Source organism: Leucoraja erinacea, chromosome 19 (genome assembly GCF_028641065.1).
Source record: "Leucoraja erinacea ecotype New England chromosome 19, Leri_hhj_1, whole genome shotgun sequence".
NCBI classification, from domain to species: domain Eukaryota; kingdom Metazoa; phylum Chordata; class Chondrichthyes; order Rajiformes; family Rajidae; genus Leucoraja; species Leucoraja erinaceus.
This window is the reverse complement of record NC_073395.1, coordinates 25,638,137-25,665,606: the sequence shown is the minus strand read 5'-3', so window position 1 is coordinate 25,665,606 and position 27,470 is coordinate 25,638,137. Positions and strand designations below refer to the sequence as shown.

Sequence of the window (27,470 nt, the reverse complement as noted above, 5' to 3'; positions counted from 1 at the left end):
CTGGTCAGCAGCGGCCTCTGCAGTCTGTCCGCGTCACTGCACGTGACAATAAACTAAACTGAAAAATAATAAACTGACTTAAAGGATAGCTGACACAAATGAAATAATTTGTATCAAATCTAGAAGTCAAGATGTCATGTTGTTGCATTATAAAATGTACGCCGCATTTGGAGTATTGCATACAATACTTAATACTGCAATATTTGGAGTATTGCGTGCGTGCAGCTCAGGTTGCCCCATTACAGGAAGAAATTGAAGGCTCTGGAGGGGGTGCAGAAGAGTTTAAATTAACGGTTCAAAGATTCTTTATTGTACAGCGAAGTTCTTTTTGGGCACACAATTCTGTGGAAATCATTCTATACGTAAGCACAATCATATCTCAGCACAAAAGTGTAAGAATAATAAATTACACTGAGGCAGTACACAATAGTCGTCACAACTGGCATTGTCAATTGGCAAGAGTTGGCGGTCCCAATTTGTATACTTCAAATTCAAAATTCTTAAAAATCTAGTCTTCTCTTGGTCATAAAGGCACATTGTCTTGGTGGTAGCACTGGGTCAGATGTGTGGGGAATGGCCTGGCCAGGTAATGATATCTTTGAACCTGAATCTGCCTCCTCTGCTGTTAGAGTGAGGCCACACACACACATTGGAGGAACAGCGCCATATATGTTGCTTGGGCAACTTACACCCCAGCGGTATGAGCGTTGATTTCTCTAATATCAAATGATGCCTGTATTCGAAGATATTAGCTTTCGGGAGACATTGGACAAACTTGGATTGTTTATTGTGGAGCTTCAAGGGTTGAGGGGAAACCACATAGAAGTTCACCAAATTATGAAAGGCATGAATAAAGTAGACATTCAGAACCTCTTTTGCCAGGTGGAATTGACAAAAATTAGAGGGCGTATCTAGAAGATCAGAGGGGGAAAGTTTAAAGAGGAGTGCAGGGCATGTTTTTTTTACACAGAGTGTTGACTGCCTGGAATGTACTGCCAGGTGTGCTGGTAGAAGCAGATACAAAAATAGCATTTATGAGTCTTTTCAAGTCAAGAATTAGATTTAGCTCTTTGGGCTAAGGAATCAAGGGATATGGGGATAAAGCAGGAACGGGTTACTGATTTTAGACGATCAGCCATGATCAAATTGAATGGCGGTGCTGGCTCGAAGGGCCGAATGGCATACTCCGGCACCTTTTTTTTTCTATGTCTATGTTTAAGATAGGCAGCTGAATATGCAGGGAATGGAGGGATATAGATCTCGTGCAGACTGGGGAGATTTTAACGTTACGTTCAGCACAGTGGGCCAGAAGGCCTATTTCTGTGCCTTATTTATCCCATGTTCTATGTATCCATGAAAATAAAGCCAATAAAAACTAGCCATTTATTTTCCTTTAAAATGAAATGGCTGTGCTGGTTGGCTCACATAGAACTGAGGGAGCAGTTGTATTTTACATCATGTCCCTCAGCTGAGCTTGGCACAGCATGTCTGTGCATCCTCGTGACCTTGACTATATTACAGAAACAACAGTGATTTTACAGTGCTGTTACATGCACCAGAACTAGCTGACTATTCTCTCTGGACCATAGCCTGAATTAGCACGTCAAGACCAATAAATGGATAGGTTACGTTTCGGGTCAGGATCTTTCTTCAGTGGTGGTAATCAAAACACTTAGTAGATACATCTACAGAATAACAATACGCATTTGCAATAATAATCTGCATTTCTAAGTCAAGATGTTCCTCTAAAAGAGACAAGATGGGGAGAATTCATGAGTGTAAAGCTCCAAACGTCTCTTTGAGATGGATAGAAGCACCAATGAACCTGGAAAGGGAACCTGAAGGTGGTGGTTTTCCAAGGTGTCTGTCACCTTCGGCAATGCTTAGGAGGTGCTGTAAGTGAGTAATCGCCATGCAATGCATCATCTTCGAACTTATATAAAATGCAATTGGGAATGACTTAGGAGTCACCAATCAAAATTAATTTAACAGAAGTGCCCAAGAGTCAAGTCAAGATTATTTTATTGTCATACTTCCCGATACGGAACAGTGAAATTCTTACTTGCAGCAGCACAGCAGGTATGTAAACATAGTAAAGGTCCACCACTGATTTTCTAGCACTTCCTTTAATCCTGACAAAATTACGAGAGCACATTTGAAATCTGTTCCGGAAGTCTCCCCAAATAGGCCGGGTGAGGCATTCGATCTCGACCTCATCGGGACTTCCGCGGCATGCCATTGGATCAAATTTTCCCCCGATATCTCAGCCCCCCCCCCCCCCCCCCCCTTGCTGAGGCCCTGACCTCTTTTGGTCCGGCAGAATGGATAACACTGCTTAACTCTGCAACCAAGGGTGCCAGGAAATCAGTAGTGGACCTGTGCTCAACATACACCATAATAAACAAAGAAGTTCAGTAAATTAAAAAATATATATACACTGCAAAAATAAACAGAGCCCAAAGCCCCTAGTGCAATCAAGGCAGTTCATAGTTCAGAGTTTAGTTGGAATTTGTGGTGTTCAATAGCCTAATGATTATTGGGAAGAAGCCGTTCCTGAACCTGGAGTTCACGGTTTTCAGGCCCCTGTACATTCTTCCCGATGGCAGGAGTGAAATGAGAGTGTGGCCAGGGTGCTGTTGGTCCTTGACGATGGTGACTGCCTTTTTGAGGCTGTATCTCCCATAGATCCCTTTGATGGTGGGGAGGTCAGTACACGTGATGGACTGGGCAATGTTCACCACTTTTTGCAACCTCCTTCGTTCCTCATTTTAAACTAATAATAATCTTCAAATGAAAAGTAAATCAAAAGGAAAGATTCGGAATTAGAGCAGCATGTTGTTCCTTGTGTAAATTATACACTGCAATTCTACCAGTGCTGCCAATTATGAGAACGTGAAGGTTACTCTGGGATACAGAGTGAACACCGAGTCGTAGACAACATATTAAATTGTATGGATATAAAGAACTGCAGATGCTGGTATGTAAACTCTAAAAGGCCAATAAAGATATAATTATTCATTACAATACTCTAGTGCCACCCTCTGGTCAACCGTGGCATTGAGAATTAATCAAAAAGAGCAAAGATTTTGCTGATTTAATATTTTGCTTAGGCAACTTACAACCCAGCAGTTTGAACGTAGATTTCTCTCATTTCAAGTAACTCCCGCATTCTTCCCCCTTCCCCCCCCCCCCCCCCCCCCCCCCCTACATCCTACTAGTTCCACTGTTCACATCTTGGCCATTATGGACTCCATAGGTCCACTACTGAGGTCATTTGTAGTCGGCCCTGTTTTGTACCGGTCTTCTCTGTCCTTCAGTCTGAAATAGGGTTCCCACCTAAAACATCACTTTTCTTTTTCTCCAGAGATGCTGCCTGACCTGCTGAGTTACTCCAGCATTTTGTGTTTATCTTCGGTATAAACAAAGAACTGTAGTCCCTTCCGACACAAAAGGGGCTGAGAATCAGCCTGTGATCAAGATTTTCACATACAAGAACCTCAGGGTGAACATAGAACGTAGTACAGCACAGGAATAGGCCCTTCATCCCACAATGCCAAAACCAACACTTATCTGTTTGCACATAATGCATTTCCCGCCACTCCCTGCATATCCATATACCGATCCAAAAGTTCTTCAAATGGCCCTTTCATATCTACCTCCACCACCACCTCCAGCAGCGCGTTCTATGTTCTCTCCACCCACTGTTTATAAAAAAAAATGTTCCTTCGCCCCTTCACCTTAAAGTTATGCACTCTAATATTTGATATTTCCATCCTGGGAAATAGATTATGACTGTCTACCCTATCTGGGCAGTCACGGTGGCGCAGTGATAGAGTTGCTGCCTTCCAGTGAATGCAGTGCCGGAGACCCGGTTTCGATCCCGAATACGGGTTCTGTCTGTAAGGAGCTTGTACGTTCTCCCCGTGACCTGTGTGGGTTTTCTCCGAGATCTTCGGTTTCCTCCCACATTCCAAAGTCGTACAGGTTTGTAAGTCAATTAGCTTGGTATAAGTGTAAATTGTCCCTAGTGGGTGTAGGATAGTGTTAATGTGCGGGGATCGCTGGTCGGTGTGGACCCGGTGGGCCGAATGGCCTGTTTCCGTGCTGTATCTCTAAACTAAAATAAGCCTTTGATAATTTTATATACCTCTATCAGGTCTCCCTGCAATCACCAGAGCTCCAGAGAAAACAATCCAAGCCTGTCCAACATCTCCCTGTAATACCCTCTAATCCAGGCATCACTCTGGTAGATATCCCCAGCATACTTTCCAAAGCCTCCACATCTTTCCTGTAATGTGGTAACCAAAACCACATGTATTACTCCAAATGCGGCCTAACGTCCTATAAAGTTGCATCATGACTTCCTGACTCTTATACTCAATGCCCCAACCAATGAAGGCAATCATGCCATCCGCCCTCTTTACCACTCCATCTACTTGTGCTGCCACTTTCAGGCATGTATATACTTCAAACCCAAGATCCCCCTGTACATCAATGCTGTTGAGGGTCATGCCATTGATTATATATTTCCCCCAGCCATTTGACCTCCCAAAGTACAACACCACACACTTGCTTGGATTAAACTCCATTTGCCATCTCTCGGCCCATTTCTGTAGCTGATCCAAATACCGCTGTATGGTTTGACAGCCTTCCTCACAGTCCGTGCTGGGTGGGTGGGTGCTACACTGTCAAGAGATATGATTCTTTCATATTTTACCAGCCTTTTTGTTCTGAATTATGTGGAATGGACATAGTGGTGCCGCTTCTAGAGTTGCTACCTCAAAGTGCCAACGACCCAGGTTCAATCCTGACTTCCAGTGCTGTGTGAAATTTGTACATTCTTCTTGTGATTACTTTAGTTTCCCTGGGCACTCCAGTTTCTCACATCTTAAAGATGAGGGGATGGGAGGTTAATTAGCCACTGTAAATTATCCCCAGTGTGTAGGTAGAAACTATTCAATAGTTTCCAAACTATTGAATAAAATTCATATAAACACTCCCACATATTATTTCAAATATATATTTTACACAGCACTGTAACAAATTTAAAGTGTAACCCATTAAAAGAGAATGTGTAGGAAGGAACTGCTGGTTTACACCATAGACACAAAATGCTGGAGTAACTCAGCGAGTCAGGCAGCATCTCTGGAGAAAAGGAATAGATGATGTTTCGGGTCAAAACTCTTCAGACTGGAAGACTGGAAATCGGAGGAAGGGTTTCTACCCGAAACGTTACCTATCCCTTTTCTCCCAAAATACTGCCTGACCGTCTGAGTTACTCTGGCATTTTGTGTCTATCTTCCATTTAAAGAGGAGTTGGGATTCTCCCATTGGAGGGTTGGGAATGTAGGAATTGGGTCTCAGATGAATGAGAGAGAGAGAGCAGAAATTGAGGAACCAGGGTCTTGCAGGGTGGAAGGGGACATGCTCAGATGAGTGGTTGGGAACTTGGGAACTAGGATCCTGGTGAATGGAAGGGGAGCACAGTAAACACTACATGATAAGCCAGATATCAAATCTTCAGGATTTCTGAATGGTCGGTTAGTAGATTATTGGCATATAACTGCGCCTTCTTATATGGTTCCATCAAATAATATTTAATAATTCTAATGATTTTGCCAAAATAAGGCACTTTAAAAATAAGTACTTTTGTTGTTTCAGATGAATAACAGCAAATTTATTTTCATATTTAAATCATTCTTTCTATTGATTGCTAAAAAGCAATGCTATGTCATGTCAGGATTGCCATAGAAACCAGACTGGGCTCCTGCTTAAAGGTACCAGCACAATCAGGGGAATATTTATCACAACCCTCTAAATTTGTTCATACTCCATTAAATCGCCTTGAGGGCAAATTTGGAATTACATTAAAAAATATCGGAAATGTTATTGTGAGTATATTTACAGTTCTTGGGTTTTGTAATCCTTTCTGTACTCACGTTTGAGTATTTATAAGCCCTGAAGTTGTGCCTTATGAAAACGTATGAAAATCAAGCTCTATGTGAAGTTTTCATCTGGGCAGGGTCATAAATTTCCTTTGCAATTTTGCAAACAGGCAATAAGAGATCAGGGCAAGATTTAAAATGAGCCTGGAAATATCTCTATGTACAGATCCACCATTGATTTCCCAGCATCCTTGGTTGCAGCGCCTTTCTGGATTATCTACTTTGCCGGATTAACGAAGGTCATGGCCTCCAAGTGAGTCCAATGGTACTGGAATGGGGCGCCTAGGCAACCCGCGGAGCCGTGATATCGGCCTGCAAAATCAGCCCCGGCAGTCGGCAATGGGAACAAATCTGCCGGCTGGAGTTCCAGTGTCTCGGCCACAGGGAGAAAATTCACACTGCCGATTGATCCATTTGGTGGTCAGGAAAGAACAGCCAAGTTGCAGTGATGTGCGAATGCTGGCATCCGGATGGATGGGAGTTGTAGGGCATGGAATAATACAGTACAGGAACAGGACCTTCTGCCTACTCAGAGACCTACAATGTGAAGACCGTGTTGGCTGTATCGTGTAGAGGGGTAGCCGCCAAGCCTGCCACTGAAGATCAGAGAGAAGGCAGCCAGCGACGATGGATTTGAGGAGCAAGGCCAGTAGAAGAGTGAACCAGGGTCTTGACTTCCATGCCCTCAAGATTGGCTGCGGGAGATGACCTCAGGGCACAAAGGTGGACAGGTGAGGAGGGGGAAGGTGACGGCTGGAGGCCCCGCAGCAGCCTGGGGTTTGCCTAGATCTGGTGCTACTTGTAAGACCTAGATTGCAGTCTGGACTTTAAAACGACGCCAAAATATGGCAGTCTCTCTCAGTGGACTATTTCTGTACTTTGTTAATCGGGTATTGTGCTTAGGTGTGGCAATACTGTATTGAACTGTATGCAAAAAAGAATTTCACTCTGTGTTTACATGTGACAATAAAGCACCATTGACCAAAGTCTGTGGCGAACAGGATACCAAGTTAAACTAGTCTCCTCTGACTGAACATGATCTACAGTGGCTTGCAAAAGTATTCATACCCCTTGAACTTTTCCACATTTTATCACGTTACAACCACAAACGTAAATGTATTTTATTGGGATTTTATGTGATAGACCAACACAAAGTGGGACATAATTGTGAAGTGGAAGGAAAATGATACATGGTTTTCAAATTTTTTTACAAATAAAAAACTGAAAATTGTGGCATGCAAAAGTATTCAGCCCCCTTTACTCTGATACCCCTAAATAAAATCCAGTGCAACCAATTGCCTTCAGAAGTCACCTAATTAGTAAATAGAGTCCACTTGTGTGTAATCTAATCTCAGTATAAATACAGCAGTTCTGTGAAGGTCTCAGAGGTTTGTTAGAGAACATTAGTGAACAAACAGCATCATGAAGCCCAAGGAACACACCAGACAGGTCAGGGATAAGGTTGTGGAGAAGTTTAAAGCAGGGTTAGGTTATAAAAAAATATCCCAAGCTTTGAACATCTCATGGAGCACTGTTCAATCCATCATCCGAAAATGGAAAGAGTATGGCACAACTGCAAACCTACTAAGACATGGCCGTCCACCTAAACTGACAGGCCGGACAAGGAAAGAATTGATCAGAGAAGCAGCAAAGAGGCCCATGGTAACCCTGGAGGAGCTGCAGAGATCCACAGCTCAGGTGGGAGAATCTGTCCACAGGACAACTATTAGTCATGCACTCCACAAATCGGGCCTTTATGGAAGAGTGGCAAGAAGAAAGCCATTGTTGAATAAAAGCCATAAGAAGTCCCGTTTGCAGTTTACCACAAGCCATGTAGGGGACACAGCAAACATGTGGAGGAAGGTGCTCTGGTCAGATGAGACCAAAATTGAAGTTTTTGGCCTAAATGCAAAACGCTATGTGTGGCAGAACACTGCACATCACATTGAACACACCATCCCCACTGTGAAACATGGTAGTGGCAGCATCATGCTGTGGGGATGCTTTTCTTCAGCAGAGACAGGGAAGCTGGTCAGAGTTGATGGGAAGATGGATGGAGGCAAATACAGGGCAATGTTTAAAGAAAACCTGTTAGAGTCTGCAAAAGACTTGAAACTGGGGCGGAGGTTCACCTTCCAGCAGGACAACGACCCTAAACATACAGTCAAAGCTACAATGGAATGGTTTAGATCAAAGCATATTGGTGTGTTAGAATGGCCCAGTCAAAGTCCAGACCTAAATCCAATTGAGAATCTCTGGCAAGACTTGAAAATTGCTGTTCACAGACGCTCTCCATTCAATCTGACTGAGCTTGAGCTATTTTGCAAAGAAGAATTGGCAAAAATTTCAGTCTCTAGATGTGCAAAGCTGGTAGAGACATACCCCAAAAGACTTGCAGCTGTAATTGCAGCGAAAGGTGGTTCTACAAAGTATTGACTCAGGGGGGCTGAATACTTTTGCACGCCACACTTTTCAGTTTTTTACTTGTAAAAAAATTTGAAAACAATGTATCATTTTCCTTCTAGTTCACAATTATGCACCACTTTGTGTTGGTCTATCAGATAAAATCCCAATGGAATACATTTACGTTTGTGGTTGTAACGTGACAAAATGTGAAAACTTTCAAGGGGTATGAACACTTTCGCAAGCCACTGTATATCCTCCCATTCCATGCATATTCATGTGCCTATCCAAAAGTCTCTTCCAAGCACCACATTTGTATTTGTTTCCACTACCAACCTTAGTTGCCTTTCCCAAGATACAACTCTTGTCCTGCTGATCCAAACCAGGAAGCTCTTTAATATCCTCACAGCAGGAATATCAATGCCCAGGCCCATGTGCTAGCTCCTCCATTAAGACTAGTTCTTATCAAACCTCTTTTAAACACCACAATTGTAACCACCTTTCCTGCTTCAGTCCAGTGAACCTTACTCTGTTCTCTCCACAGACCCTTTGTCAGACTGGTTATGGATAAGGGAAACGAGGGATATAGACAAAGATGTAGAGACTGCCCATTTTCCCCAGTAAAGTCATGGAGTCAGGGTCATGCAGGCCAGTTGTCCCAACTCGTCCATACTGACTATGATGTCTATCTAAGCTAGTCCCAATTGTGTGTGTTTGGCCCGTATCCCTCAAAACCTTTTCCATCCATGTTCTTATCAAACGTCTTTTAAACACCACAATTGTAACCACCTTTCCTGCTTCTCCGAGTAGCTCATTTATATATTCACAACATGAAATCCAACCTGATAATAGAGCTTTGCAATCATTTTCTTCTGGGTGTTATTATTTTAGTGACAAAGAAAAATGTGCCTTGCTGCAAAGATAAGCAACTGTGCATTATGCAGGTTATTGCTTCCTAATCAGAATGCTTGTGTTCTCTTCAGTCCAGTGAACCTTACTCTGTTCTCTCCACAGCCAAAATGCTTGGTTAACTGAAGATGGGTAGTCTTTCATTTTATAGACACAAAAAGCTGGAGTAACTCAGCATTTCTGGAGAGAAGGGACGGGTGACGTTTTGGGTCGAGACCCTTTGTCAGACTGGTTATGGATAAGGGAAGCGAGGGATATAGACAAAGATGTAGAGAGATAAAGAACTGAGTGAAAGATGTGCAAAAAATCAACGATGATAAGAAAAACAGGCCATTGTTAGCTGTTTGTTGGGTGAAACTGAGAAGAAGCTGGTGTGACGGGTGGGGAAGGATAGAGAGAGGGTATGCTGGGGTTACTTGAAGTTAGAGAAATCAATATTCATACCATTGCCCAAGCGCGGTACGACTGCTCCACTGCAGTCTTTCCTTTTAGTTGCTTAGAATTACTATTTCGGCAGGTGATTAATTATCACTGTTTTAATTAAAGTTTTGCTTCAGATGTAGCTTTTATTCATGCAGGGTTCCATAGCATATTCAGTACTATCAGCAAATTCTTGTTATTGTACTGATCCTGACTTTCTGCACCTTGTTGTACGTGATGCTATCAAAAGACTTAATATTGTACAAATGTTCAGAAAGACCCTTTGTGTGTCAGGGACGCAAGATATTTCTGGAGTATAGAATAAGATGGTACGGAAGAAAGGAAACGATAGACATGGAAATGAAGACAGGGAGGATATGTTACCCTTTAACATAAGGGGTCAGTAGGGAATTAACGCTGCTGTAATAGCTGTTATTGTACTTTATCCCAGGGCACTCTTCTGACCTCTATTCCTTCCATGAATTTATATAATTCTACCATTTTGCTCAATTAATGGATGGCACAATGTTTTACATTGTTACTGCATGGAATTGTTAATAATTAGCTTGTAATCATTGGAAGACTGCAGTGTGCAGCAAAAGCAAATACCATTAAGTGGTTAATAGACCATGCATCATGTATAATAGAATATTTTGATGTTTGTATATTTTAACTCAGTCTAACTAAATAATGGAGCTCATTGCAAATCTCAAATTAGTAATATTTGTTTAGTGAAAATTTTACTCAAATCAATAAATAGACAGGAGACCTGATAAATTGGACAAAAATTGTTGACATACTTTATTAGCAACGGATTTAAATAAAATCTCTCAAACACTTCGAAAAACAATGCAAGAACACACACAAACAGAAAAAATAAATCAACATTGGATTTAATTTGCCAAAGAAAAATTAAATTGTAAAAAAAACAGTGAATTGAAATTTTCCTTACAGCAAAATGTGACTCCTTAGCTCAGCCACCCAATCTATCTCCCATCAATTACTTCTCTTAAGTATCACAGCACTTCCCTTAGACAAGGTTTCTCAGTCTCAGCTAGACTTAAGGAAAACATACCAAAAACCCATCTCCCTATGACTGCTCAGTGGGAATATCTTTAGCAATACCAACCAAGACGCAAGAGTATTCATGTAAGAGATCATGGGGAAACATTTTGTACATAGATCCAATGGTACATCGTACAAATGTGATTACCTTATGTTCAAGCAGCAGCTAACGAAGGAAGTATACAAAATTACAGTTGCCTTGGCTAAATCAAAATAATCTTTCACACATTGTATCTGCTCTTCAATGCTATCAATGACGTTTCTTCAACACCAGATTTCTGTAGGTGATCAAATAATTCTTTTACAACTGCAAAAAGAAGGACAATTAATCTTTTTTGGTTTACTTTGACTGCCATTAAACCTTTCCACAAAGCATGTTTATCAACAATAACACAAGATTTAACAGCAGATGAACCAATGATAAATACTGTCAGAGATTCTAAAAGGTTTTCCATTTCTAGTTGAATTTAGAGATACAGCGCTGAAACAGCCACGGCTGACCTGCGACCTCCGTACACTAGCACTATCCTAAACACCAGGGACAATTTACATTTTTTACCAAAGCCAATTAACCGACAAACCTGTACGTCTTTGGAATGTGGGAGGAAACTGTAGCACCCAAAGAAAACCCATGCAGGCACGGGAGAACGTACAAACTCCGTACAGACAGTACTCTTAGTCAGGATCGAATCCGGGTCTCTATCGCTGTGAGGCAGCAGCTACTGCTGTGCCACCTTTCCACCAGAAGAATATCATGATATTCCTCATGATACGAGGGTTTCTAGACATGGACTTTACTGGCAAAAATAGCATTTATTGCTTATCTCTTATTGCCCTGGAGAAAAAAAGAACATTTGGGAACCAGCTGAGTTCCATTCAATTAGTTTGGGATAAAATACTGTGGTTTCATAATTACTTACAAAACATAGAAGAAAATCAGATTTTCTTCACCGATACTGCAGACCCATTTTCTGTATTTTTAAAATGCAGGTTTATTCAATATAGTTAAAAATACATGACTAATAGCTCCTGGCACAGTATGTAATTTTTCTGTATTTTAAAAAATGCAGGTGTAACTGACATAGTTAAAAAATACATGGCCGAAGGCTCCTTGAGAGATTGCATGCGACTTTCACAGGATCATATTTTGATTCAATGAAATTTCTACCTAAGCCTTTGATTTATTGACCAACCACCGAGATAATAAAGCTCGAGGAAATGGCTGCAAATCATTGCTACAGAGTGAAAACATAGAACAAATTTAGTAAAAACTTGGCCCATTGCAGTATCGAGAAAGAAAAAAAAATCAAAGACTTGTCTCTATGACTTTCCCAGTTCCTAGGATTGCTTCCAATGTTTGGAGAACAAAACAACCCTATTGATTTTAGGATTTTGCTTGTGTATGATTATTTCCTTAGATCAGCAGTGTAGACAGGTTATAGCACAGGATGCACATTAATGCCACTCACACCAACACAATTACAGTAACTTGAACACAAGACCCAAATTGTGGTAATTGCTAGTGACAATGGCTGCCATTTCATGATATCACAAATTTTACCAATTGTTCATTTGACTCTTTGGTTTAAAGGTACAGGTGCACAACCTTTAAATCCGAAATTCCAAATAACGAAAAGCTCCGAATAGCGGACATTTTTTCGGTCCTTGAAGAAAGGTCCTTGAAGACGTTCACCGAGGGCGGCCCGCAGAGGTGACAGCGGAACCTCCGGTCGGTCCTCGAAGAAAGGGGAACTAAATCCCTATTCATAAAAGAGAAGGTGAGGGTATATTGCGCTGGAGGGTTAATAATTGACAATCTGCTGCTGCCTGCCCGCTGAGTTAAAAAGTTCCCACGGTAGACTCACGATACAGTGTATCGTGAATCTTGCGTGGGAACTTTTTAACTCAGCGGGCAGGGAGCAGCAGATTGTCGCTCCCTTCAGTTTCACCCCACCTGCACCCCTCTGCTTCCCGGCCATGCGTGTGACCCCTTCCCTCCCCTCTCCAGCTGCCCGCCCATTGCCCCGGCGCGGGGGCTTTGCACTGTCTTCACGTCGGCGATGCCAGCAGGTCAGTGCCAGTCACCGGAGACGTCAGGACCAACGGGACACCGACCCCCAAGCCCACTGCAAACACGGAGATCCCAGAGACCCACAGCCAGCAGCAGCCCAGCCCCGTTCCAACTCCAGAGGAACACGCTCCCCGTAGGGACAGAAGCTGATGGTGTGCAAGGTACGTCTTGTTCTTGGGGTTGCGGATGAGGGGGCGCAGCTCGGGCTGTGACGTCTCCAGCCACCCCCCTGTACAGGAGCTGAGACTGGGAACTGTACCACCCTTGCAGGTGAGCAGGAGTGGGGTTGGTTGCAGTTGCAGAGGGAGAGGGCAAGGGCGGTACAGTTCCCAGTCTCAGCTCCTGAAGTGGGAACTGTACCGCCCTTGCCCCCTCCCTCTGCAACTGCAAAAACCCCACTCTCCTACTCACCTGCAAGGGCGGTACAGTTCCCAGTCTCAGCTCCTGTATAGGGGGGTGGCCGGAGACGTCAGGACCACCAGAAGCCGCTCCCTGATCGGCCGCTACGGCGACAAGTGGCAGTTCGCCCACAGCCCGAGCTGTTCCCCCTCATCGGGACACCAACCCCCAGGCTCACTGCAAGCACGGAGATCCCAGATCAGCAACTCCAGCCCAGCCCCGCTCCAACTCCAGAGGAACATGCTCCCCGTAGGGGCAGAAGCTGATGGTGTGCAAGGTGCGTCTTGTTCTTGGGGTGGCGCAGCTCGGGCTGTGGGCGAACTGCCACTTGTCGCCGTAGCGGCCCATTGGGGAGCGGATTCCTCTAGAGTTGGAGGGGGAGGGGGGTATTGTGCTGTTTGATCGCCCCCTGCTATCCCAGGGACAGGGAGACACAGCGGCTTTTGAGAATGGTGGGCAATCACTTCCAAAGTTCTGCCCACACAGTCAGTACACCTCTCCTACACTTGTCTCCTGCACTAAGATCATCTCGCAGAGAATGATCCCAGCCTAACCCTCCCTATTCTCTCCTATTCTGCAAGAAAAAACTACATTGAAGACTCAAACTCGCGATCGAGTAACTGCCGGGATCGAGGCGCAAACTCGCGACCTTGCGGATATGAGCCGAGCACTCTACCACTGAGCCAGCCGTTAAAATCTACGCTAAAAATCTTCCATTCCGAAAGCCGAAAAATTCCGAATTACGAAAAGTGTCTGGTCCCAAGGCTTTCGGATAAAAGGTTGTGCACCTGTAATGTATTCTAGATCTATGCTTTATATACACCTTGTTTTTGTTTGTCCATTCTACATTTCTAATTTGAAATAGAACAACAGTTCTTTACAAATTTAAGTCAAGTGGCCCACATAAAAAGGGCAACAATTTAAGATATTTTTTAATTTACCAAGCTTTCCCTTTTTCTTAAAGAAATTGATCTTTTACACAGCTAATCTCAAACACGATTTTTCGGTCTTCTATTAATTATATATTTGTTAGAAAACAAAACAAAATGGCAGTAGCAATAACACCCATAATGTTAGCCCATTATCAAGGGAGATGGAAACAGCAGGACTTGCAGCAGTGAACTGTAAATGTGATTACGTTATCGTTTACTAGTAAAATGAACTAAAATGCTGGAAACACTTAGCAGGCAGCATCAATGGAAAGAGAACCAATTAACATCTTTGGTTGACGAAATTGAAAAAAGTTAGTTTTAAGATGGAAAGAGGGTGGGGGTGAGAGGGGCAGGGAATATCTCAGACAGGGCAAGGACAGGCTATTGACGCGACAGCTATTCACCGAGTTGTCCAGTACATAAATTATTAAGGACAGTTAAAGATTTTTTTAAATGCCTATAAAGTGTTCCCAGCAATTTTGTTTTTAGTTTAGAGATACTTCGTGGAAACAGACCCTTCGGCCCACCGACCAGCAATCGCCTGTACACTAGCACTATCCTACACCCTCTGACTAAAGAAATCCCTTACCTCAATTCTAAAGTTATATTATTTTATTCTGAGGCTATGGCCTCTGGTCCAAGACTCCCCCACTAGTGGAAACATCCTCTTCACATCAACTCTATCCAGGTCTTCACTTTTGTTTCATATTACCACCATCTGCAGGTTATATTTGCTTCAGAAACTGTAGCAGGCTAAATATAACTTACCTTTTCGTTCAGGATGTGACATAAACATTACTGCCATATCAAATCGTCTTACATTTGATAAGTTCTGCAGGATATCAAAAATAAGGGAAGATTCTTCAAACCTAGAAAATGCAATGTAATCATTGATTACTTACAATCAAACTAGTAACATTTATGTTCCAAGAATTACACATCAATTTACGATTTCATTGAATAGCATTTCAATCATTTTTTTTAACATTATTATGTTACAAAATATATTGCTGCACCTGCAATAAACTTACTTTCAATGCTGCTTGAATTGACTATAAAGTTTCCATTCCTACTGTGTGGGAAGGAACTGCAGATGCTGGTTTACATCGGAGATAGACACAAAAAGCTGGAGTAACTCAGCAGGTCAGACAGCACCTCTGGAGAAAAGGAATAGGTGATGTTTCGGGTCGAGTTCTGAAACGTCACCTATTCTTTTTCTCCAGATATTGTCTGAACCGCTGGAGGGGAGGGGGATGTGGGGGGGGGGGGGGGGGGGGCATGTGGGGGAAGGGGGGGGGGCGTGGGGGGGAAGGGGGCAGGGGGGGGGGGGGGGGTGTGAAGCAGGGGGGGGGGGGGGGGGGCGTGTGGGGAAGGGGGCAGGGGGGGGGGGGGCGTGTGAAGGGGGGGGCGCGCGGGGGGGGGGGGCGTGGGGAAGGGGGGGCGCGGGGGGAAGGGGGGGGGCACGGGGAAGGGGGGGGCACGGGGAAGGGGGGGGGGGGGCGGGGAAGGGGGGGGGCACGGGGAAGGCGTGTGGGGGGGGGGGGCTCGGGGAAGGCGTGTGTGGAAGGGGGGGGGCGCGCCGCGGGGAAGGGGGCACCCATGATAGGTCGCTGAAATTTTCAACATGTTGAAAATTCAGCGGCGACCAGAAAGACACTATAACTCTTTGGCGATCTCTCACGACCATAGGAGACCTCCCACGGCCATACAGCCTGTATGGTCGTGAGAGGTCTCCTATGGTCGTGAGAGGTCTCCTGTAAAGGTCGCGTAAGTGGGACAGTCCCTTTAAGAGGTTTGGCTAAAATCTTGGTGAACGAGGTGGCATTCAAAGTAATGATAAGCAAGCAAATATTATATTAACTCATGGGAAAGGAAAACATTTGGATGATACTTTTCCAGGAAAATCTGATTCCTTTAATTACCTTCATTCACACGACGCTGAACTATTCAGGCAGGTTGGAATATAAAGCAAAATGTTGCTTACCTGATGTACGAGCCATGAAGGATTCTTAAAATGTGATTCAGAATGTCAGGTTCCAAAGACGTTTCAAACAATTGTGGATAAAAAGAGGGCTCAATTTGCTGTTCAAAAGGTGCAATAATATAAACAAAATCAAAACAATGCACTGAACAGAGGTGAATATATGCATCAGCCCAAAATTAATTATCCTTGAATTTGCTATACGTTGTTACCACAGGCATTATAAAAAGTTGACCTCAGTCTTATAAACAATGTAGTCCAAAATGTTATTCTAAATTCCTTGCTAAGGGAAGAAATTTGTAAATTTGTTTGATTATTGTTTGATAACCACTTCTGAACGTGCACATGATTGAAAACAAATGAGATTTAGGTTGTGCAGTAATTGTTTCAATCACTTCCTCCACCCATGGACTCCAGATAATCACGACTAATACCAACATTCCAAACCTGTCTTGCAGATATCCAAAGCTTACAAAATTAATTTACCTGCGGACAATGGCCAATTAATAAAATGTGGCAATCATAAATGTAATTCTTATTTGCAAAGACTCAGTGAAGATGGGAAGAGCAAAATACGAAACATTTATTCATTCTGGAAACTTTGGGGGGGGGGAATGTCAATTTTCTTAAATTAACTCCCAATAAATCAATAAGTATTTTTAGTTTATATTGTACTGGATTATTCACAATTTCTAACAAAGGTTTCCACCGTACCAACAGCAAAGCAGCAAATTGTCAATGATACAATTAGCTTAAATGCGCATATAAATATGGACATTTTGCAGGTCAATGTTACTCTTCCAGGGCAATTTTAGTTTTATGTAGCAGCCCTATATGTATACTTTGTAGGGGAAGATGAAGGAAATTGAACAAGCATCTTAAAATTAATTTTATCTCATCTAATTCATTTTCTAATCAAGCTGAAGAACCAGCCATTTTTGCACTAATAGCTAAAAATTTCCATTGACATTTTCTTACCGCTTTTTATACAACTCTTAATATTTTCTTTTCGTTTTTAATCTAACATGTTAGTAGCTGCTAATGGTTACAGACACAACTCTTGTTGAACATTGAAAGTAATAATCCTTCTGTATTTTTCATGCATCAACACATGATTATGAATCCTAGTCAATCATTTTTTACAAATCCAGATACATTTTATTATTTATTATTATTATTATACCGAGGTAGATTAAAAAGCTTTTTTGTTCCAATCAGCAAAAAGACTACACATGATAAACATTTATATTTACAATTACCATTGAAAAACAGTTTTCAATGACCACACAAAGTTTCACAAACATAAATGCTACGATGCTTACCTTTAAATACTTATGGACCATGTCTGGATAATTTTTCAATTTACGGAGGTCTGCTTCGAGCTGGAAGGAGTTGGTAGGGGCACGAGGAATGGTTACAGAATAGGAAGAGAAAGGGGCTTCAGGTTTTTTCACTTCTACGGAGTTCATTCGAACACTAGCGTCACCTTTGTGAAGTTGCTCGTCTGGTACACAAGAATATCCGCTGAGAAAAGGGCAATTTAAGTAAAACTATGTAGAAAGGAATACGACATTCAATAATATAATCAATTCAATACGAGTTATTCAGTACATACGACTTATTCAATAAGGGCGGTACAGTGGTACAGCTGGTAGAGCTGCTGCTGCTCAGCACCAGAGACCCAGGTTTGAACCTGACCTCGGGTGCTGACTGTGTACAGTTTGCATGCTCTCCATGGGTTTCTGCCGGATGCTCCAGTTTCCTCTCACATCCCAAAGACATGCGAGTTTTTAAGTCAGTGAGCCTCTGTAAAGTGCCCATAGTGTGTAGGAATGGATATGAAAGTGGGATAACATGTGCAAACTCCACACAGACAGCACCCAAAGTCAGGATCAAACCTGGGTCTCGGGTGCTGCGCCAGTGTTCATACAATCATCAGGCCAATGAATGAATGAAAGTGCATCCCAAGAGGCAGAAATTTAAATGCAAGGTTGAAGTTGTTACTTCTAATGTCAGTTTAGATTATATGCTTGAATATGTTCGTTCAGACTTGAACTCGGGAGGCTCTGACTGATACAGGAGCACTACCAATAAACTGATTGCTTTGCACAATATTGCCAGTGCCATGCTGGTTGGCAGGAACCCTGCATTCAGCTTTGCTTTTCAACAAAATCAGAAACATCAGTACTAAGTGCACTGAACCACAGACAGAGGATATGACAGTGTAACTGGGCTGACCTCACCAGGGTTGCAGTTACAGTGGGTGTTCCATGAGAGATCGGCATCTACGTCAAAAAGGGAATGGGTGAAAAGGTCTCCAAAGAGGCAGCATTGTGACACAGCTGATAGAGCCGCTGTCTCACAGTGCCAGACCAAGGTTCCATTCTGACCTCTGATGCTGTCTGTGCGGAGTTTGCACATTCCCCCTGTGACTGCGTGGGTTTCATCCAAGTGCTCTGGTTTTCTCCCACATCCCAAAGACATTCAGATTTTGGGGTAAATTCCCTTGGTGTATAGGTCATAGGTGATAGGAGTAGAATTAGGCCATTCAGTCCATCAAGTCTACTCCACCATTCAATCATGGCTGATCTATCTCTCCCCCCTAACCCCATTCTCCTTCCTTCTCCCCATAACTTCTGCCACCTGTAAGGTGTGGATGAGGTGGTGAGGATTACATAGAATCGTTGGCTGCTATGCACTCTATGGGCCGAAGGGCTTGTTTCCATACTGTATCGTTCAATCAATCCCATTATTTCTATGGGTATCAATACAATATGTAGTTTAATGCCAATAGTAAGCAAAAGAAACAACTCTCAACACTTGTTCAGCACTGTTAACAAGCAATGAATTACCTTCTGAATTGTAGCAAGGGACCAGCAGTTATTGAATTAAACCCCAGTAATATTGTTACAATAAAAACAACATACCACTCGCTAGAAATTAATGGAGAGTCACCACATTCTTCAATTTTAAGGATTTTAGCACTGGGAGCTTCAGGAGTTGGTAATTCAGATGTCTGCTTTGTAGGTAGATCAGATGAACAGGAGACTGCAGCTGGCATGTTCTTAACATTGCTCATCTTATCACCAACTTCTTCGATTGCAATTCTTATTAGTGGTTTCTTGAAAGGAATAAAAACATAAATGGAAGGCAATATGAAATTATCATTAAATTCAGAAATAGATTCAAATTAAGCAAATAAATTCTATTAACAAAGTATTTATACAAAATGGATTCTATCCTTGGCCAGAATAAATTATAAAATGAAAGATAAAATGCAGCAATTTAGGGCAGTACAATGGCGCTGCATTAGAGTTGCCACCTTACAGAGCCAGAGGCCAGAGTTCATTATGACCACGAGAACTGTCTGTATGTTCTCCCCGTCACTTTGTGGGTTTCCTTTTGAGTGTTACGGTTTCCTCCCACGCTCCAAAGACGTACAGGTTTGTAGATTAATTGGCTTTGTTAAATTGTCTCTAGTGTGTAAGATAGAACTAGTGTACATGGATTGTTGGTCAGTACGGATCTGGTGAGCCAAAGGGCCTGTTTCTGCGCTGTATCTCGAAACTAAAACTAACTAAACATGAACCATGAGACCGAATATATAAGCAAGGTGATTCCGAACGTCACTTGCTGCTTTATTCAAACATAGTTATTTTGGCAAATGCATTGCAAAGGTTTGAAAATCCTTTTGTAACCTTATGCTGCATCTTCTCCATTTCCTAATTTAGCTAACACTTGTAAAGAAGCTTTTTTGGAGACCAAAAGTGAAATTAAAAAGTGCCGTTTTCAAGTTTCTCCGATTTCCTAAAAAATATATTGCTGGAAACCAATATCAATAGCTGAACAGCGCGAGCAAAGTACAAACATGTTCATCATACAGAAATCAGACTTTCATGTTCCAGACGAAAAAGGCAGATTAGAATCTTCGGTTGAATCAGAAAATTGCGGCTTCAATTTCTACTACATACATTTAATCACAAAGGAAAATCTATTCTGACATTCAAACATCACACTAAATCTTTTGAATTAGGCATTATATCAATGTTCTCATGTGGATACAAAACATTTCATGGAAGTTCTGAAGCGGTGTAAACTTAAATGACGAGGCCATTATATATCTTCCAACTAACATTACTAAAACAAAATGCATTCAAATTATAATTTATGGAAGTAATCTGCACATCCTGTGTGATTAAACCTCAAAACAACATCCCTGGATGCGAAATAATTTGGGATGCTTGGCATGAAATTCTTTATATTAGGACTTGCCAGTGGAGGAAGCACTTTAGACCCGTCACTCTAGTTCTATTAACATTAAAATAGCTATTGAATAAAAAGAGAACTGTTCATAAATTAAAATCAAAAATGAGGACAAAGCAATTAGGACAAACTTAGACTGTGTCAGACAGGACCGCGCAGAAGTTGATTGGAGATTGTTTTTGGGCAATGGACTCCTGGCAAGTGGAAGACTTTTAAAAGTGAGGTAACGAGTGTTTAAGATCAGCATATTATTGTCAGAGTGAAAGGCAAGACTGGCAGGAGCCGGGAACCTGGATGACAAGATAAATAGAGGCTCAGGCAGAAGGCAGCAGCGGCACGAATCAGGTATAGGCAGGTGAGATCACGTGAATCGCTGGAGTATAGGGGTTGCAGGAGTGGAGGTCAAAAAGATGATACGAGACATCTTTGGCATAGAAGAATAACAAGACTCCAAAAATAATTTATATAAATATTAAGGGAAAAGAGTAAGTAGGGTGAGAAAAGGCCCCTCAAAAACCAGTGGACATCAATATGTGGTGATGCTGTAGATGGACAAGGTCCTCAATGTATCTCTTGCTCTTTTATAGTGGAGAAATACATGGGAACGTCTTCTGGATTGTCTGCATTACAATAGAGGTGTTTGGTGTCCTAAACACAAAGGTGAATGATACTCCACCACCCCACCCACCGTAGCTTGATCAAGTACATCTGAGAACTGTGGGAGGATAGCAAAGGAAGGGTGGGTGCCATGGCCGAGATGTATGCATCACCAATCGCCAGGGGCAAGGTGCCCGAGGACTGACAGGATTGCTAATATTCTGCCTTCATTTAAGGGTTGCAAAGAATATCCTAGGAACTGTAGACCAGCAAGTCTAACATCTGTGGTAGGCAGGTAACTGGAGAGGATTCTGAAGGATAAGATTACATGCTTTTGGGAAAAAAAAGGGGTTGATTAAGGATGGTCAGCATGGCATTGTTTGTGGAACAAGTCTTTAAATTTGATTAAGCTTTTTGAAGAACTAACCAAGAAGGTTTATAATGGCAGGGTGATTGATGTAGTCTATGTGGATAGACACAAAAAGCTGGAATGACTCAGGACAGGCAGCATCTCAGGATAGAAGGAATGGGTGACGTTTCTTCAGACTATGTAGACTTCAGCAAGGCCTTTGATAAGATTCCACATGGTAGGCTGCTTTGGAAGATTAGAACACATAGGATCCAGGGAGAGTTAGTTAAATTAAATATATAATAAGCAATGTTAGGGAGCAGAGGATGTTGTTTGAAAGTAATTTCTCAGAGTGTAGTGGGCGATGACCTACCTTGAGGGCCGTGCTTGGCTCATTGTTGTTTGTCATCAAATATCAAACGTTTGAATGTGAATGTGCGAGGCATGGCTAACAAGTGCGCATATGACATTAAAATAGATGGTGTTGTAGATAGTAAGGAAAGTGATCAGAATTAGTGGGATCTTGATCAGCTAGGTAGGTAGGTCAAGGAATGGCAAATGGAGTTTAATTCAGCTAAGTGTGAGGTGTTGGATGGAGGACCAACAAGGCAAGGCTTTCACAATGAATGGTAGGACCCCACAGAGTTCTATAGAACAATGGCATCTAGAAGTACAAGGGCACAGCGCCATGAAAGTGACACCACAGGTAGACAAGGTAGTTAAGGTGGCTTTTGGCATGCTGGCCTTCATTAGTCAGGAAATTGAGTGTAGACGTTGGGACATTATGTTGCAGTTATACAAACATTGGTGAGACCGCACATGGGAGGATTGCGTTCAGTTTTGGTCACCCGGCTGTAGGAAAGATGACATTAAGCTGGGAACAGCCCAGAAAAGATTTACAAGGGTGTTGTCAGGTCTTGAAGGATGAGATATAGGGGAAAGATTGGGCAGGCTAGGACTTTGTTCCTTCAGAGTGTAGAAGATTGAGGAGTGAATTTATAGTGTTACATAAAATCATGAGGGTTTTAAATAGGGTGAATGCAGTTATTCTCCCCAGGGTCGAGAAATTAGGTACTAAAGGTCATTGGTTTAACGTGCGAGAGGAAAGGAGAGGAACCAGAGGGGCATCTTTTTCCCCACAGAGGGTGTACTCATATGGAACAAATTGTCAGATAAAGTGGGAAGCAGGTAAAATTACAGAATTTAAAATAAATTTGGACAGGTACATGGATACAAGAGTTTTAGAGGGATTATTGGTCAAACATGAACAAATGGGACTAGCTTAGATGGGCATATTGGTCGGCATGGACAAGTTGAGCGAACAGCCCATCTCCATGCTATTTTGGCACGTCTTTTTGCTAAACCTGGGTCAATGATTAATATTAATTGAGGGTTGGAAGATAACACAAAAACATATTGATATACTTAACATTATAGTATATTCATCTATAGTACGGAAAACAGGAAATTAAATAGGTGCTGGGGCTTTAGGCACGCAAATAAGAACTTGACATCTAACAAATCTAAAAAATAATAATTAGGGCCAATAAACTGTTATGCTCTAATTATAAGCTTATATTTCAAAATGTAATTAGCTTTGTGCTTATTGGTCAAACATTCTACTCATTGTTAAATAATGACACTCCTCACGACACTACGAGAAACTTTACATCTAATCGAGTACTTGGAAAAATTTTGACATTCAGTATGCCAATGGTTAGTTTGTAGCATATTTGTTCCCATAATGTAATAAAGAGCAAACAGCATGAGTATTGGATGCTGTTTAGAAACAGACTTTGGGCAGGAAACTATGCTTCAATTATGTTGGGGTGTCAGGGGTTATCGAGAGAAGGCAGGTGATTGGGCAGGGAATGCCAGAGAAAGATAGATCAGCCATGGTTGAATGGCAGAGTTGACTCGATGGGACGAATGGCCTACTTTTGCTCTTATGACATGAATTTATGCTGCTTCCCTTAGGAGAGCCGTTCCAATTTTTTAATCGCAACTGAGTTAGCAAGTTGGGCTTTGGTTCAATGTCTCATCTGTAAACTAACACCAGCATCAAAACTGCATCCCTCAAGCACAGCACAAGTGTGTCAGCCTGAAGAGACACTTGAGCCCGAAACCATAACCTATTGATTGACGCAGAGCGAGTCTCCACATTAAACCTGGCATTTCATTTTTCTGATTTGACTGCATATTTAACTGACAGGCCTGTTAAAGGAGGTAAATTTACTAATAAATAGCTGGGGAGGGAAATAAGTAAGAAGGTACAATACAGTGGGATAGTGACAGCAGGATCTCGGTCTTGTAATATTCTTTGCTTGACAACCAACAACAACTCTTAACCTCCATCACTTGCCAAAGGCTGCAAAATAAAAGCAGGTTGTTGGCAACAAACAATGCGATTATTCTGCACCACGAGTCCTGGATTGACAAAATGAGCTGGCTTGCTTTGATCTTCAATTAGAAATGCAAACACTACAGAATCTAACGGTTAGAAATGAGCTGGAGACCAGCTGCCACAACATCTGACCACCTACTCTGCTGCCGGAAGACCTGGCATACTTATTAGGACACACTGAAAAGGGGTAACCTTTTGCAAAAGGGTGTGGACAGACAGTTGATTAGTTTTCCTTATTTTACATAAACAGTGGATAATTATATAATACACTAAGGCCTTATGTAAATTTACTTCTTTAGAAAAAATCAATTTAAATCTAGTTTAAAGGAGATGCAAGGGGCAAGGGTTTTTTTATTTGGAGGGTGAAAGGTGCCTGGAACATGCTGCCAAGGGTGGTAGTGGAGGCACATACAAAAGTGGCTTTTAAGAGGGTTATCAATAGGCATTGGGGGGAGGGGGGGGGGGGGGGGGGGGGGGGGGGGGGGGGGGGGGGGGGGGGGGGGGGGGGGGGGGGGGGGGGGGGGGATGGAAGGATGGGCAGGTACATGGTATAAGCTTAATTAGACATCATGTTCGGAACGGACATTATGGGCCGAAGGACCTGTTCCTATGCTGTACTGTGTTTGATTTGAAGTTTTTAAATATCTCTCACCAGAACACCATCAGAGAGGTACGTGGGCAGGGGGCTTCGGGATCCACTACCCAAAGTTCAATTGTTACCTGCTTCACTACATGGAACAGTTGTGTCAGCCAAAACACCAGGACGTGGACGCAAAGGGCCACGAAGAAGCACAACTACCAGAGTACTGCAGGAGTGGGTAGGTATGCATAGACAATAGGTTGGATTAAATCACTAACCAGCAGGCCAAACATAAAAATATGTAGAAAGGGAACTGCAGAGGCTGGTTTATACCAAAGACAGACGCCAAGTGCTGGAGTAACTCAGCGAGTCAGGCAGTATCTCTGGAGACAAATGATGGGTGAAGTTTCGGGTCGGAACCCTTCTTCGGGCATATCAGAGGGGAGGGAATTAGAGGTAGGAAAAGGGCAGAACAAATTGTGGCCGGCAACAGATGACCAAGGACAGGTGGAGCCCATATGGCCCATTGTTCGCTGGGGAAGAGGTAACAATGAAGGGATACAAGGATGTGAACAGTGGAACTATTTGGATGACTAGGGTTTGGGGGGGGAGGGGGGGGGGAATGCAGGGGTCACTTGAAATTAAAGAAAGCAATGTTCATTCCACTCGGTAGTTTGAAATTAGAGAAAAATCAACATTAAAATGTCATTATCAGATGTCATATATTCTGCCGATGTTTTGGCGAAGACGTGTCTCTACATTAGGGTTTGCCAGCCCTTAGCAGCAGCAGGCTTTAGATTTGCAGGGTTCAAGTCAACTATCACAGCTTGCCCTTTACAAATGTCAGCTGAATTTCTACAGCTGCTTGAAAGAGAAAAATAAATCAATCTCTTAACTCTTTCCCATATTTCCACAGAGCTATCAGCAGTATTATAGTTATAAATCAGAATAGGAAAAAATATTGCTTTCTACCACCACCCAACAAAACTACATCTGAAGATTAGTGAAATGGATTAATTAAAAATAATAAATATAATAATGAGCCTTGCACTTTTGACTTTTACAGACGAAAAATGGTTTACATTTAATTTAGATATAGCAAGTTAGTTGCTCTGAAATATGAGGGAAATGCAATATGATTTCATGGATTCCATTTTATCTGTGAACATAGACATCAATGGCTTTTGGCTTGAAAGGAGCCACATAGCAAGACGAAAGGCACGATTCTGACATTTCAGAACAATTGAACAGTGCCGTCCAATTACTTCAGAGAAGATGCTCTGTAAAAAACAACTCTGACCTTGCAGCACAGACAACATATTTATATATGTACTGTGGCAAATTCTGCTGCTGTGTTGCTTCTAGTCACGGTTACACAGTGGAGAAATCCAAGTGCCATTCAGTAGATATCCCCCAACTGCACTTCAATATGCACCAAATTTAAATTCTATCCTGTAAGTGGGAACTTGTTAAATTGGCAATGCTCATCTGTGGCTTAGAGCCCAACAGGGGAAGGTGCAGGAGCCACAGATCCTCGTCCATAGAGGAGGAGGAGCCATCTTGGTGAACGGCTGCTAGCCAGCAGCCGTCCGTTTTAATTTGTTTTTTTTAAATAGTTTTTAGCGAGTCTTGTTTTTTTGTTTGTAGGGGATATAGACTTTTTAATGTGGGGGGGGTAGGTGTAAACTTTATTTCTAGGTCCCTACCTGGTCGGTGTGGCAGCCTTTTCTCCGGGCTGCCCATCGACCCGTCCTCGTGGCCTACCAGCGGGCTTGGAGCGCCGTTTCCTGGCTGGGACCGCCCAGCACCTCGGCCTCGGTGGCGGCACAGCGCTGGAGCGCTACTGCAGAGCGGAGTCGAGCGGGCGATGCCTTGCCTGGGTCGCCGCGCTGGAGCCCTTGTGAGCTGGACCGCCGAGAGCAACATCTCCGGGCTGCGGGTCTGCAGAGCGTAGAGGCGGCAGTGCGGAGAGGTGGCGCCGACTTTATCATCGGGAGCTCCAAACCGGCGCGGCCTTGTTGGCTTCGGCAGCCGCGGTCTCCAACCAGGAAGCGGCTGTTCCAGGTGGCCCAGCCGCCGAAAGGACTCTCCCGACGCCGGGGCAAGAACACCCGGTGAGAACGGCCAGGGACATCGGGCCTCCGTAGAGGCAATTGCGGTGGCCTCACGAGGCCTGACTTCGGGGTGAACATGGGGTGGGAACTGGAAATTGTGCCTCCCCCAGTGCTATCCACTGTGGGGGGATGATTTTTTTGTCTAATTGTAATCCTGTAAGTCTGTGTCCTAGATGGCTGCCGTGAAGAGAGAGTGGACGCTGGCAGCTTTGGCTGCCGCTGCTCTTTCTTCACATTGTGTTTTTGATTTTCTGTTTTTGGACTGAATTCTGTTTTTAATTTGTGTTTCTGTGATGTCTTTATTACTTATTTTATTATGATTATATGTTTTTATTCCGATTAATCTATGTAAGGTGTCCTTGAGATGTCTGAAAGACGCCCATTAAATAAAATGTATTATTATTATTACTATTGGATCAAACGGTTAAGAAGTCTGAGTCAGGCAACATCTCTGGAGAAAAGGAACAGTTGACATTCCAGGTTAAAACTCTTCTTCAGAGCAACCAAAACCGTCACCTATTCCTTTTCTCCAGAGATGCTGCCTGACCCGAGTTACTCCAACATTTTGTGTCTATCTTCAGTGTAAACCAGCACATGCAGTTCCTTCTTACCCATAAGAAGCCTGTGAATTTGGCAGAGGTGGAGAGAATTAACAGGTGAGATACTGAATGCTTGACAGGAAATTGCGAAACGAGCATGTTCGATCTTTGAACGAGCAAGGTGATAGCTGGAGGTAGAGAGTGAATGTGTAAACTTTGGGGGTGTTGTGGAGTGGGGGGAGGGGAAGAGCCGTTATTAAAGCAACTCTTAAAGATGTGGCATTATATCTGAATTAGACAAATACTTCCACAAAAGTGGGGTGGGGGAGGCATCTCTGGAAATATCGTTCAAGTAATCATGTGAAATGTGAAACATGATTTTGGTTACTCAATTGAAACATTGAAGCATGCGTGCACTGTTGGAAAATAACATCTAATAATCAAACATTTTCGCAAAAATGCACCATTGATGTGTTCTTGGGTGAGGAAGCAGCACTAT

General features: G+C 42.8%; 1 protein-coding gene across 1 annotated transcript in view; it reads right to left on the bottom strand.

Annotated features, from left to right (window-relative positions):
* Nucleotides 1–10,452: 10,452 nt before the first annotated feature.
* Nucleotides 10,453–27,470, bottom strand: part of rpap3 (RNA polymerase II associated protein 3) — a 42,801-nt gene continuing 25,783 nt past the window's right edge. Inside the window, exons 12-16 of the mRNA XM_055650685.1 lie at nt 19,053–19,246; nt 17,448–17,649; nt 16,129–16,226; nt 14,913–15,013; nt 10,453–11,049 (exon numbers count right to left, since the gene is read on the bottom strand). Of these exons, the coding sequence (XP_055506660.1) occupies nt 10,964–11,049; nt 14,913–15,013; nt 16,129–16,226; nt 17,448–17,649; nt 19,053–19,246 (681 nt within the window). The 3' untranslated portion in view covers nt 10,453–10,963. The remainder of the gene's footprint in view (nt 11,050–14,912; nt 15,014–16,128; nt 16,227–17,447; nt 17,650–19,052; nt 19,247–27,470) is intronic.